We start from the raw sequence: 13,842 nt of genomic DNA on the forward strand, positions 1-13,842 counted from the left end.
TACAAAGCAAAAAAAATAATCTTGAAACCCACCAATGTCTGTTGGCTAGACCTTGAACAAGGTATTGAGAGGGATCTGCTTCAGTGCACCTCTCTGAAGGTCTACTTCTTCCAAGGAGCAACAAAATAACTTATAGAAAACTTACAAAATCATTTCCAGACCCTGTGACTGAGATCTGTGTATCTTCTTTTAGGTGATCTTTCTGTTGAGAGCAACTTCTAACAAGTTTCTGCAGAAGAATCGCCTTTTTCCTTCTGATGGAAGAGGGTATCAGGGAGACAAACGGGCGCAGAATTTCTCTGCTTGCAGAGAGAGGACAACAGGTCAAGGAAGGTGCCCTCTTTGTTGGGCTGCGAACCAGGGAGAGGTGTGGGAAAACTCTCGCTGAAAGTAATGCCACTAAATGGAAAGGGGTGATTATGAAGCCACCTTTCTATTCTTAAATGTTCTTAAGAAAGTCAGCTGGCCATGTGTTACAGATTTTATCAAAATATTGGGTTTTTCCTTGTACTATCAAAGGTATTAATTAGAATAATAGATTACACTGAGTATTGTACAGTTTTCCTCTTGGGTATTTGTGGAATGAACCATGAAAACACAGATATATTTGTGTGTGAGACTGTAAAATGCTCATTAAGCTGGGTTGCTTGATGAGTATTGTGTCTTAGTTCACCTCTTTGCCACGTAGTCTGCACCTCTTGATTACAGCCAGCGGGGTGGTTTCATGTCAGTGGCAGCTAACGTGTGAGGGGTTTTGGGATCGCCTTGGACACAGGCACTACCCAAGATCATTGTTGTGACAGGAGCTGCCTTTTTCATGATCCCAGGGAGTTTTCTCAGCCCGCTTGGTTCATTTGATACGTTTTGTAATCTGTATGATGTAATCAAGTGTACAAATTTGTAGGCAGGGGTATGATGCATCAGCATCCATCTTTGCCAGCTGCTTTCTACTACGAGGCGGGAAACTTTGTCAACTTTCTGAAACTTCAGTGCAGGACTCTCCCTTTCCCCTCCCTCCCCTCCCTCCTTCACAAGAAAGAAATGAAATCTGGTTAGTTCATTTTGCCATGCCTCACGCTTCTGGTGGGTTTGTGGCACAATTTTAAAATTAAAAAAACAATTAATTGAGAATAACCACAGGGTATATAACTACAGCTTTTAGGTTGATAGGTGATGATTAGTTCTATTGAACCAATAAAATAGAGAAAACTGTTAGAGGGAAACGGCTTACTGCAGTGGTATTTCAGTGAGATTTACAGTTTTATAACTGTAGGCAAATTTGAAATATTTTTCACTATCTTCAGTATACATTATTAGATAAACCCATAGCCTGTGCTTACCTACATCAGCATTGACTTTCTTCTCTGTGATAGTGAGGAGACATAAAAATGAAGACATTTTCAGCCCATTATAGTTTAACATGGTTTCAAGAGCAGTCAGTTTCTCTACAGCTTTGGATTTTATTCATTGCTTAATGCGCCGAGGATGTCTGTAGGAAATGCCTCCCAGCAGATGCGGGAGTTGCAGTGTGGCTATCCTTTGCATGCACAAGAAAATAAGATGCCTTAAATATGAAGGTGATTGACTAAAATGTCATCTCACGAAAAACAGAGAGAAAATGCAGATCCATGCAGGAGCACTTTATTCCAGCATCCTGATCTCCCTTCTTCAGCTCTTGCTGTGTTGCTGAGGTTGCCCCCATGAGAAAAGCCTGGCATCAGAGCCAGGGATGGCCAGGGCAGCGCTGCCCCGTGCTTCGGTGAGATCCTTCATGCCCCACGCTGTGACCAAATGAGTGTGGTGAACTTCGAGGACTGCTGGGACACAGCCTGGAGCCGGGAGAAGCCGGGGCTGCAGTGCAATGGCCCCTTCCCAATGTGGTGGGAGGGTAGGAAGGAGACACCCATGGGGCTCCAGGGTGGTGGTCAGAGACCTCCATGGGGCCCCGCGTGATCAGGGGAGAGGTGACTGTTGAACTGCTGTAGCACAGGAATAGCTCATCGTTCTTGGAATCAAAAAATAAGGATCTGCCAGTGTGTTATCTAGATTAATGAAGATGAAATGTGCTGTATAAATACATCAGAAGCGTGGTTGTGCCGTTATCCCTTGGGCTACTCTGGCTCACAAGGAGAAAAGGTTGATTTATATTTGTAGATGATTTTGCTTGCTCTGCCAACGTTCGTTTTTGTTTTATTATGAAACCCAGGGAATGTGTATTTCTTTTGCTTTAAGACGCAGCAGATTAGCGAAGATTCTTCTAGATTTTTGTAGCTTAAATAGCTGTGGTTTAAGATAAATTTTTCATCTATCATTACTTGTGAGGGTTTGTGATACTATTTTAAACACTGATGATAAATTAGGGAGGTTGTGAGCTCTGTTATTCAAGGAACTGTGCAATATTTGGACATTGAACGTGGTTTCCATAAACCAGAAGACACTTCCAGGCTGAGTGCCCTCCGGCTGGTGGAGGAGTGGTGGAGATGAAACGGCTACAAGGGTGGGATTTGGGAAGCGATGAGAGTTTAACCTAGCCTTGACTCGGGCCCACCCAGGGCACACAGGAAAAGTCCATGCGGAAACCCTCGACAGGGTGGTCGTCGCTTGTGCTGACAGATGCAGTGTCTAAGGGTGAATAGGTACTTCTGGTATCAGAGTTAGTGACGGTGTTTAGTAGGCGTTGCTTGGTCCACTGCCTTCATTTAAGATGTGAAATGTGTGGTCGTGGATTATCACTAATCAGAGGAGAATGTTTCTTGGGTCAGGGATGAGAAAAAATGTTAGGTATGTTCTCGCCCATTCCTAGTGTGTGTTGCTCATCCAGGCCCCAGAATGGCCTGGCTGGAAAGTTCACAGGGGTTTGTTTCAGCCTCCAAAAGGCTTGAGAGGACCAGGAGGGCGAGTTGGGGTGGCCGGAGGCGCCGCAGCTTCCACCCCAGTCCTTACTCAGAGCTTCCTTGCACTGTAGCAAAAGAAATCATGTCTCCAACATTATTCAAGATCTTTTGGGAAGAGTTTTGGGTAGTTCCATCCACGTCCAAGTCCAGAGGCCGTCGCGGTGGTGGTGTGTCAGGAGGAGGTGTGTGGGGACTGGGGCTGAGGTCCCCGGTGCTGCCCGCGGGTGGGTGCCTGCGGCCCCCCCAGACCTGCAGCCCCTGTTTTGCAGCGAGGCAGGAATGCTAGCGGCCAGGAAAAGCCTGATAAAAGGGGAAATAGAGAACGTGAAAGTTAATCATTAAACTTTTTCTGTTATCTTTATTCAGCCAGGAAAACTGAAGCTAGACAAGGTTTGCAGGGAGAGATAATATCTTTTATTAGACCAACCTGTATAGTTAGAAAAACACACGTGCTTTTGGGACCGCATGCTTTTCTTCAGATCTCCACAATTGCGCATTACATTAAAAATAAAATTAATTTCATTTTCAAAAGGTTTAATGGATATTTGAAAGAACTGAATTTAAAAGCAACTCACAGAAAATATCTCATTTGGTTTAATTTGATTTGGACCTTTTAAGAAAGATTTAATACCCCTGAATTACGAAAGATTTTTTTTCTGACTTGAAGTTTACTAGTAGAATCCTGACATCTGTATACATGGGGTCAAAATTTCTACATACAGTCTCAAAAGCGTGTTCTTTTGTGTGCCTGAGAAGTCTTCATAAGTGTATGGACATGCTCTTACTTCTTTCTGAGATACAATGCCGTTTTGCAACTTCAAGATGCTCTCAGCATGCAGTAATTATTAGTGAGCAGCTGGTAAAGCTCTACAACGATGCAAAGTCAGGTGGTTTAAAAAGGGTGAGTTTAAAATACAGAGTTCTCTGCTCTGACCACCACTTTATTCCCTCAGTCTAAAATTGATAATATTCTAAGATTTGGGAGTTTGTTACTAACCAGTGTGTTGTTATTAATCAGTGTACTTTCTATGTTGCAGGAGATAAGATGCTAATATTAATAACATTTCCAGTGAGAGGTTTTGTACGTTCACCCTGACCTCAAGAAATGTTCAGCTTAAAATCCAGTTTTGTGTTGAGTTTTTTTCTTTTTGGAGTGCTTTTTTCTTTTTTATTTTTTTTTTTTATAGCCTTCTACATCGTCCAGTATACCAATTTTAAATTCCCTCAATCCAGCTTAGTCTCAGCTGTATTAATGCATGGCTCAAGGGCACAAATAGCTAAAAAGGGCTGTATTGTGTGGCATCTCTAAAATCTTTTCAGAGGAGTTGGATAAAGAGATTGAGGTTTCTTGGGGGGGGAGTTATGTTAGGGTTGGGGGTTTTTTTCCAGCTGAGTGAGCAGCGTTGCAGGTGACTCAGAAGAGGATGTCAGGGTGGGAGATGCTGCTGGGCCCCACGTAGCCCCATTCCCATTAAACTCTCCAGCAGAGCATTCTCCTCTGGGAAGGTGGCTGCAAGCACAGGTGGGATCCTTCTTCATTTTACTGATGTATCTGAGGAGACAGCTTTACAACGATATTAAAAATAATAAAATATGTTAGCTAAGGGGCATTGGTCAAAGCAGGAGTGAGTTTATTTTCAATACTTTTCCTAGGACATTACGTACAGAGCTCTGTCGTCTTAATGCAGTCATGACCAGTAAATCGTGCCCAAGGTAGAACCAGTCTTTTCCAATATGTAGTAAAAACCCCCAGAAAATATTGAGGTTCTGTAGGAATCAGAATGTATAACCCAAGGGGAAGGTCAGAGCCAGCTGGTTGTTCCCGCAGCGCTGCTGTTGCCCTCAGGGCCATGCACAGGCAGAGCTGCTGGGCTGGGGTGTGCAGGGGACGACGCTCCCAGATGAGCTGCTTCGCTTACTTACCCTCCGTAGCTGGGAAGACCCACAAGGTGAACGGCCTCCCTCCGTAAACTGTTCCTCCAAAGGGTAAAATCAATTCTCATGTACATCTTTCCTGTGCTGTGTGATGCAATCATCTTCTTTATCTCCCATGAGAATGCACCTTCTCGCTTGGCAAATAATTGATAATGTGCCTCAAGGGGATATCGGTACAATCTGAGAAAGCGTTTCTGTTAAGGACACTGAAATACATGCTGAGTTGCACTATGAGCTTGAGGGTTGTCCTCCACTGCATTGAGTTTCCCAGTGGCCTCAATGACTTCCTTGAGGGAGGGCAGAAGGTCCAGGAGCTGGGGAGCTTGGGGATGGGCACCCTGCCTTCGGGGGACCTCCTGCCCAGGCTGGGGCCACACTCGGCGGCCACAGTAGTAGTGGAGCGCAGATTTCGTTTGCTAAACTGTGGGGAGCAGGTGGGTTTGGGTGGTCACTGCCAAACCCAAAGTTTTGTTTGCTGTGTTTTTATAGTTCTGGGCTGTTTTAAATGTCAGCAAGAATTCAACACGTGCCCTTCTTTTTTCAGTGTAACTGCGATAAAATCCTACAATATACTTGTAAAGCATTAGTTGTAAAAGTAAATCAACTTTAATAGCAAGTAGGTTGTAGTTAAGTGCTTTCGAATGTTAGTGTTTAGGGGTTTTTTTCTCGCTTAGTTACGATTCAGTGCTGCAAGGAAGTGAGGGTGTTTATCTTAGGGAAATGAGTGGGATTTGCAGGCATTCAGCACCTCCCAGGACCTTCCAGGGTTATTCCCTTGCTCATATATTTCCATTTTGCCATCCTTTCTGCACTAAGCAGAATTGGTCTCAAATTCCTCAAAGAGCAGTGACAGAGCACAGGGGACTCCAGGTACAAACCTCGCGGGATGGGGATAGGAATGGGGAAAAAAGTGAAGCAAGAAACTTCACCATGGAAGAGGGGTGGGGATCTGAGAGCAGGGACACGGCTGGAAGCAGCGGTAGGAAGGGAGAAAGTTATGAAAGGTCCAGCACCCTCCGCAGAAACGTTTCACATTCGTAGGTCGAAGAGTGTCCGTTTTCAGTCTCCAGAAGGGATGACCTTGCAACAGGGTCGCTGAACAGACGGTTCCAGCTGGGCTTGTGTGCTTGGCAAGTGCCCAGGAGCTATTTTAACAGGTCTTATAAGGGACAAGGCCTTGGCAAGACCTGTGGGTTTTGGAGTGAGCTCACCGTCTTTTTTCCTTTAGTAGCTAGCAAGCGTCACTCAAGCTGTGGAAGAGCCCCTGGGAGCACAGACAGCGTGTCTCACAGGGCTCAGGGACAACCCGCATGCTTCCCTTTCTGCTGGTGGGTGTCACTGTGAAAGGCATCATTCGCTGCCCACGGCTTGAAAGTTCTGCAGCATTTATCACTTTGAACAAAGACACTGGAGATGTCCAGGTCGACTTCAGGGACTGAAGCCATCCCTTGCTCCAAGCCAGGCCTTTGGGTCCTCCCTGGGTGGTCACAGCTCCCACCGCAGCCCACAGCCCATCTGTGGCATTTGCAGGAGGAACCGAGGCAGCTGCCAGCCCTTTTTGGCACTTTGCACTTGGCCAAAGGTTGCTTTGGGGAGGCTCTTAAAGTCACACTGGGCTCTCACGGAAGGCTCCACATTGCCCTCGTGGAAAGAGCGTTAGGTAAAGCCTGGGCTGGATCCCCGGTGGGTTGTTCTCCCTTCTTGCTGTAAACGAATGACTTGAGATGACAACAGCTACAGGTGGGTGTGGAGAGGAGGATTTATCTTCCCAAAGGCTGCCCAGGCTTCCACCCCAGTGAAGCGGTTCTATCTCACCAGCTTGCTTGTCTGTGCAGTAGGAGCATCACGCTGTAAGCCAACAGTGAACAGCAACCGCTGTCCTCCCCAGCACAGAAACTCCTCCAGTGCCATCTGACCCTCCTCTGGGATCTACACAAAACCTCCAGCAGATCTCAGAAATGCCAGCAGCAAAGAGCAGCGTATAGACAGTCCTATGTATATCTTGCTTAAAAGATTGATAGCGCTTTGTGTCCAGCATTATGGGAAGGACTAATGTCAGTAGTTAACACCAGCATAATTTAATTCCTACAGATGTCTTGCAACATGGTGTTTTCTTTGTTTTCCACTCAGAATTGCTCATCATTAATGTACAAATGCAAATTTAGTAGGTACCAGTGGCACATGGACAGCTAGGCTGATTCAACCCCTCTTGCTTTCCGAAAGCCGAATCTTAAGTGCTTGCTTTGACAGATTACCTTTTTTTTTTTAATTTTAAGGGTTTCCAGTCTAAACCATAGGGCTGTCAGTTGTCTGTCTGTGCAATTAAACTGAGTTTGCACCCCGCAACGCTGGTACGTTGTCAGCAGCCCCACTGCTGGCCTCGTGGTGGTCTCAGGCAGTGGCGTTTCAGGCTCATTTTTAGCCTTACTTTTTGCATCTCATCTTCCAAAATGTCTTTAAAGCCTCCGAATCCCTCGGGGTGATTTGAAGTCCAGGCAGCCTCCTGCCCAGATGGCTAATATCAGCAGCTCTCCCCTGTGGCCTTGTGTAAAGTATCAGCATCGTTCTCCTTGGTTTTATTTATTTTATCTTTAAAAATAAAAAAAGCAACAACAATGAAAGCTGTCCATTTCCTGGAGCAGCTCATTTGTTTTTTACTGCTGTAGTTTGTTTCCATTTGGATAGATAGGAAAACATAAATGGATAAAGAGGGACCCAAAGGAGAGCTGGTGCGGGATGTCATCCCTCCTGCATGATGTTGTATGGCTGGGATGTGTGTCTCAGAGGTGAACGTCACACATACGAAATGTAAAGAATATATACTGCAGCTGAAGTGGCAGCACTGCAGAGAAAGTGTTTTCTCAGGATTCTGGATAGTATCAAGAAAGCCACCCTCTAAGCACTCCAAATACAGTGTTTTCAGGACTGGGCTTGGTAATGGAGCATGTTTGAGGAGAATTTTTTGGGGTTTTCGCTATCTATCTTCTCCATACCGTTTTTAAAAGGGTCTGCAAAGCTCCGCCCCTGCATGGTGGGATGGTTTGAGAGTCTGTGCGGTGCCTGAATCATAAACACAAACAAACCCTGATGGGGTTTTTCCCCTTTTCTTCCCATCCTTCTCTTAAAAAAAAAAAAATGAATACAAGAAACCGAGCTCCTCTGAGTGAGCATTTTTTTCTTCCAGGTACCTCTTTTAGCTTTCTTGGTAGCATCCCTCGCCACCCCATATGGCCTCTTCCATCTGCTCTGCCATCTCTCTCACATGCCCTGGCAGCTCCCACTGCCTCCCTGGACTCGCCATCCCATCCAATCCCGTCCATCCATCCCCTGCTCACACTCCTACTTCTCGGGGTCCCCAGCCAGCCCTTGGGGCCAGCACATCCCTCGGGCACCCCTCTGTCTCCCATTGCCTTGGTGGCCGTTAGGAGTTTCACCCTAAGACCTTGCTTAGCTCCTTGATCCATGTGTGAGCTGGGACGGAAAGTCACAGGTTGGTGTTCGCAGACGCAGATTTACCCGTCTGGCAGCGTGGGAGTAACCAAACCTGACAATTTGATGTGGCAGGTATACAGCAGAGGCTATGTATTACTGTTATATAACTTTTTTATCGTATTATACCAGTTTATATACTTGCAGCTGTATCTGGAGTGCTCCTGGATGATATTTAGTTCAGTCCAGAGATTACTTTATAGAAGAGAAGCAAAGCTTGTGCTTCACTTTCCTGCCCTGAGTCAGCATCCTCGTGGCATCAGCAGTGGGTTACATGTATCTCAGTGCTTTAATGGGGTACACAAAAGGAGGTGAAGAGGTGTATCTGTTTCTAGTGTGTGTATCTACAGGAATTCAAATAAGAGTAAGAAAACAGCACATGTATATACTCATCATATTTTTACCAAGCATTTCTTTGCAGTTGCTGTCTGCTACTGTAGTTCAGCTGAGGACCGTAATCACAGTGTTCATATCGGCTAATAAGGATATCATTTTATGTGGGAATTTCCTATGAATTTTTAAAAATACATTTTTAAAGGAAGCCCTGAATAGTTTTCTGAAAAGGGAACTGGCAAAAAGCCAGCTCTTACGTGCCAGCAGGAGGAAATGTGCTGGAGAGGTCAGGAGTTTACACAGGCTCTTCCCGATGGCAGGTACAAGTTTTTTCCTTTCCAGCAGGGACCCTGCCCCTCACGGGGGAGGATTGGGCCTTGCTGCCTCTTTGCCCATCTTTCCAGAGCTCAGGAGTGTCTCTGCAGCTTGATTTTCCTTGCCAGAGGGAACTGCCATGAACCTGCAGGTTTTTCCAGCAGGCTGGAAGTTTCCTCTGCTTTGCCATCGTCCTCCTTCCCTGTGGCCACCCTGGCTACAAGCATGGAGCCTGTCAGCTCCAGCTGCATTACGGACATCGGTTCAAACACCCAGGTCTCTTCCAAATGGGGAGATTTTGCAGTCTTTTCCTGGTAGGAACCTGGCAGTCTCAGAGATGCTTTGTTTTTTAAAAAAACACCATGATTACCTATAAAAAAAGATACTTTATGTTACTTTCTAAACTGGCTCTGTATTTGTGTGGCTTCTATCTGTACAGTACCAAGAGCCTCCAGAGTATTTACAATTAGAAATCTGTTTTTGCCTGATTGTGAGATAAAGACTGTGTCTTACTCATTTTTTCATATGCCTTTATTATGAGAAGCATTTATTAACAAGGAAAGTTAAGTGAAAGATAGAGCATCACTTGCAAGTATGCTGCAATAGAGGATGGTCCTCTCGGTCCTGCAGCATCCGCAGTGCTTTCCCAAACCATCTCCATCCACACAGAAACCTCCCTTCAGCACTTGTTTGATGGCACCTTTGCAAATCGCTTACGCCTTTCTGCTTGCAAGTGATACTGCTACAGCTTGAAACCACCCTGCCACGGGCTGTGACCCACAGAGGTTTCCCCTCCACGCACTCCTGAAGCAGGATCAGGGCCGGTTTACAGCCCATGGAGAGGGTGGCCCAGGCCCACCGAGGAGTGGGGACCCCTGAACCATCTTGGAAAGGCACTGCAGGACCTTGGCTTTCCAGCTTGTAAAGCGAGGGTGATGGCTGGGACAGTAAACCTCTGGAAGATTTGGAGCTCTCAAGCAATAGCAATGTAATTTCCAGAGAAAGATGTGCCTAAATCTCCTTGTCTTGGAGACTGGTTTTTAGGGAGGCACATGGGTCTTTTGATGTTTATGTCACAAGTCAATACCAGGTTTGGGAAATAAACGTTTGTTATCCTTATTCCTGATCCCGTCCTCTGATTCCAGGACTCTCAGGGGCATCCAGAAGCATCTGACGGGGTCAGCAGGACTCTTTTGCCTAGTAGGGCTACGTGTGCCGATGAATTGCTGCCCAGTTCTCCCTCGGGCTGGCTCTGGGCGGTTCAGACCCCCCAGGTCTGCAGAGGGGAGGAATGTTGAACCAGCAGGATGGTGATGAAATGGTGATGGAGAAACACAGATCTGCACAGGTTACTCATTGCTGACAGATTTCCTCATGTACTGCATTGGTTCTAGGTAAAGTGCAGTAGCCAGTACCACTGGTGCACCAGCAGCGCTCTGGTTCAGTTTTGGCTTCCATGGCTGAAAATTAGTTTGATGGATCCAAGGCAGGGCACAAAGGCCACCTCGATCCCTCTGTTAACTAACTTGCACTGCTCTTCAGGCAGGGAATGACAAACAGTAAGATGCAGCACTAAAAGTATTAAACCGGGAGTGAGATGCCGATTCTTTTCCTTGGTTGAGGATGCTCTCTTGCCGTTGCTGCCACTGGCAATGACGATGGCAACTGGAAAGACTAAAAAACAACTGCTCCAAGATGAGAGCCACTGCATGCTCTGGAGATGGGGCATTGCACAGATACGACCTGCCCTCCTTCGCCATGTCCCATGGCGGCATTTCCCCACGCTCTGTAGGAGTTTGGGATTGGGACAAGGATGATATGGAGCTGCTTTTACCTATTTGGGACAAACTGAGCAGGATCAGGAGATGGGTGTGTCTGAGATATGAATCTTTCCAGCGAGCGAGTGTCATTTCTGATGCTGAAAACCAGTTGATTTACGCATCAAGAAAGAATTTGGCCCTCCATTTCTGGGTCCTGGATGAGATCAGCGCAGCCTTGCTTTCCTCCAGTGCTTTTTTTGTGTTTGTTTTTGTGGAGCTGCACTGCTGCTAAAGGCTATCAGCTTGTTTCTGGAACCCCGTTCAATGTACTCCACATAGAAAGGCATGTTTCATTTTTAAGTTTTAAAAAAAAACACAACACAAAAAAAACCCAAATAAACATAAAACGCAGCGTGGCACAGATTAAATCCATTTGAGACGACTCGGAAAAAAAGGCGGTATGTGCAAGTCAATAGGAGGAGGGGAGTGGAAGGGGGAAAAAGCAACTGTGACATATACAAACCCTTTAGTGTGCATAGCATAAGATTTTTTGGCTGGCACTCACATGATTTTATTCAAGGGCTGGGAAAGAACTACGATTAGTTAAAAGCTTCAGCAAAGTCTGGAGGGAGTGCTCTGAAGAGTTGGGAGCCGCGCAGAGGTGACTGTAACTCCTCTTGCAATTTCAGACTATTCTTCTGTGGCTCAGGACAAAAGCCTTTTCTTTTCCCTCCGTGTTCAAAGAGACATTTGTCTTGAGATGTTGCAGCTGTGGGCCGCGGGATTGCTTGTTTGAAGATACCCCCTCGTAGACGAAAGGAGAGGCAACGCACTGAAAAGTGGTAGTATTTTATCGTGTGTGGGTTCCCCCCCCTTCTCCTCCCTCCCTCCTCCTCCACTGCCATGTGTGGTTTTTAATAAGAAGAAGAATGTGGAGGCAACATTTTCCAGGCAAGGGGAAATTTCCTGTTTCTTTTCTGTTTGTTTAATAAAGTGTGTAGTTGACTGTAAAACTGTAGCTACTTTGTCGTGAACGGGTAATTCAGGCGAGTGTCAGGATCGCTTCTTGATGCACTTTTATATACTGCAAGTGAACATGTTTAAAGCTTTTTTTCTTTTTCTTTTTCTTTTTTTTTTAATGCTGCGTGGCGTAGGCAACTGAGATTAATAAGAATTAGGCAAATGGCTTCTGCTTTTGTTTCTGTGAGATAGTACCAGCCGTCTTGCGGTCACACAAAGGCTGCCATTTAGCAGGGAGCACTCCCTAATTCTCTTGGCAGGGGTGCCATTGGGATCGGATACAAGTGGGTGGCAAAGGGGAGGAGCGGCAGGAGAGGACAAGCAGGCTTTGTGTATTAAAAATGAAACAAAAGCACTTTATACGCGGGGCTGCGTGCAACAAGCAGCGCTGCCTGTGAGCCGGGGTGGAGTTTGAGTTCTCAGTGTGACTGCAAAACCTGTCTTTTTTTTCTATTTTTTTTTTTTCATAAACCCTTCCTCCTCTGCCTCTTCCTTACCAAGCTCTCCCTGCAATTCTGGCGAGGGTCTGCGGCCAGCTGAAAGCGCCTTAAAAAAAACCCAAAAAACCCAACTTACTGAACAATATTTGCCACAACTTTGCAAGAACGGCTGGGGATTTATCTGCAAAATCAGCTTCAGATGGCAAGGGAGCCGCCGAATTTGTGAGGCTGTTGGGAGGGAGAGCTGATTCCACCCCTGCTCCGAGGAGAGCTGCTCCGCAGCCTCCTGCCTGCACCACCCCGGCTTGCTCTGCTGCCTACGCGTGGAGGCAGCGATGGGCTTGGTTCACCCATCGGGGTTCCCCTCGGTGGTTTTGCAATGCGTGGCAGAGCGAAAGGGTTAATGGCTGCAATGTTTTATCAGAATTTAGGGGGGAGTGTCTGGCTGTTTAATTACTTTCTGATCCGTGGCATACCTTGTTCTTAATGAAGCGGTCGCATGCAGAACAAATGTGCTATATGAGCTTCGGTAAAAAGAAAAGCGTACCAAGTTTAGCTTGGTTTTGTCAGCCTCAGTGTTTTGGTTTGAATGTGTTTGTGCAGGAGGTAGGAACCAGGATGGTGGAGAATAGATGCCGGGTGGTGGAGAGGTAACGAGAGAGGCAGGCGAGGAAAATACACTGTGGTTTAAGTTGCAAACCTGCCAATGTTTTTTATTAAAACGTAATTTCCAGACATTATGCACTTCAACTCGTATTGATTTGCTTCAAAACTTTCCTTGTCAGGCTGAAGTAAATTCCCTCATTGAAGCAGGAGAAATAAGAGACATTCCTCTGAATTCCTCACAGTTTCCAGCCAGCATTCATCCACGGCAACTGCACTTTTGTGTGCAGGCGAGGGTGACATGCCTAAGAAGCCTGTGTCATCATGCACAATTACATCCCTAATCCCAAGCAAAGACACAGATGCTGTTTCAAAAAAAAAAGAAAAAAGCTGTGTTTCGTTTGAGTTTCAAAGAAGCTTATGTAATGGCAGCATAATAAAACCGTTATTTTGGGGCTCAGATTAAATGTCAAAGTTTCAGATAATCCGTGGGTTTGTCTTCCGTGTGCTGTGCTCACAGGAAGCCACCACCAGCCTCCGTTTGCCCACTGCCCTGCCTGAGGAGGATGGTCCTGGTCCCCGGTGGGCACCAAGCTCTTCTGAGCTCAGCTTGCCCAGACAGAGGCGTACAGCTTCATGGGGATGGGGATGGTGGCCACCAGAGCTGGGACCACCACAGCCAACTTGCCTGTGCCTCAGATTGGTTTTTATTTACAGTTGCGGTGTGAGGCTGATAGGTGATGCTCTAAGCCTTGGAGATCATACACGTTTGTAAGCGTTTAAGTCAGTGTTATAATTCACTCTCTTGTTAACCTGAGAAAATAATCTAGCTGCGGTATAGTGCTTCACATAAGGATTGTGTAAGCGCTCTGAGATTTGTACATGTTTTTATTCTTGTTTATCTGCTTATGGCAAGCTTCTTTCGGTTATCCAAATCATCTCGGCACTCTACCCTGCCTGCTGACACAGTTGCACTTCCATCTGGATGAAATGCGTGCAAACGTAATGTATTACTTTCAGTAGGTGTTAATGGAGATCTCGGAAGGAAAGACA

At 46.1% G+C, this 13,842-nt stretch overlaps 1 protein-coding gene across 9 annotated transcripts in view; it reads left to right on the forward strand.

Moving 5' to 3' along the window:
- Positions 1-13,842, forward strand: part of CTBP2 (C-terminal binding protein 2) — a 140,769-nt gene that overhangs the window by 112,584 nt on the left and 14,343 nt on the right. Inside the window, exon 1 of one of the 9 annotated variants that reach the window (XM_075757660.1) lies at positions 11,259-11,677. The exons of 7 other annotated variants lie outside the window; for them this stretch is intronic. In XM_075757660.1, the coding sequence (XP_075613775.1) occupies positions 11,656-11,677 (22 nt within the window). In that variant the 5' untranslated portion in view covers positions 11,259-11,655. Of the gene's footprint in view, positions 1-11,258; positions 11,678-13,842 lie in introns of those variants that run through there. One more of the 9 variants, XM_075757661.1, reaches the window with a different exon arrangement.

This window comes from Balearica regulorum, chromosome 7 (genome assembly GCF_011004875.1).
Source record: "Balearica regulorum gibbericeps isolate bBalReg1 chromosome 7, bBalReg1.pri, whole genome shotgun sequence".
NCBI lineage: Eukaryota > Metazoa > Chordata > Aves > Gruiformes > Gruidae > Balearica > Balearica regulorum.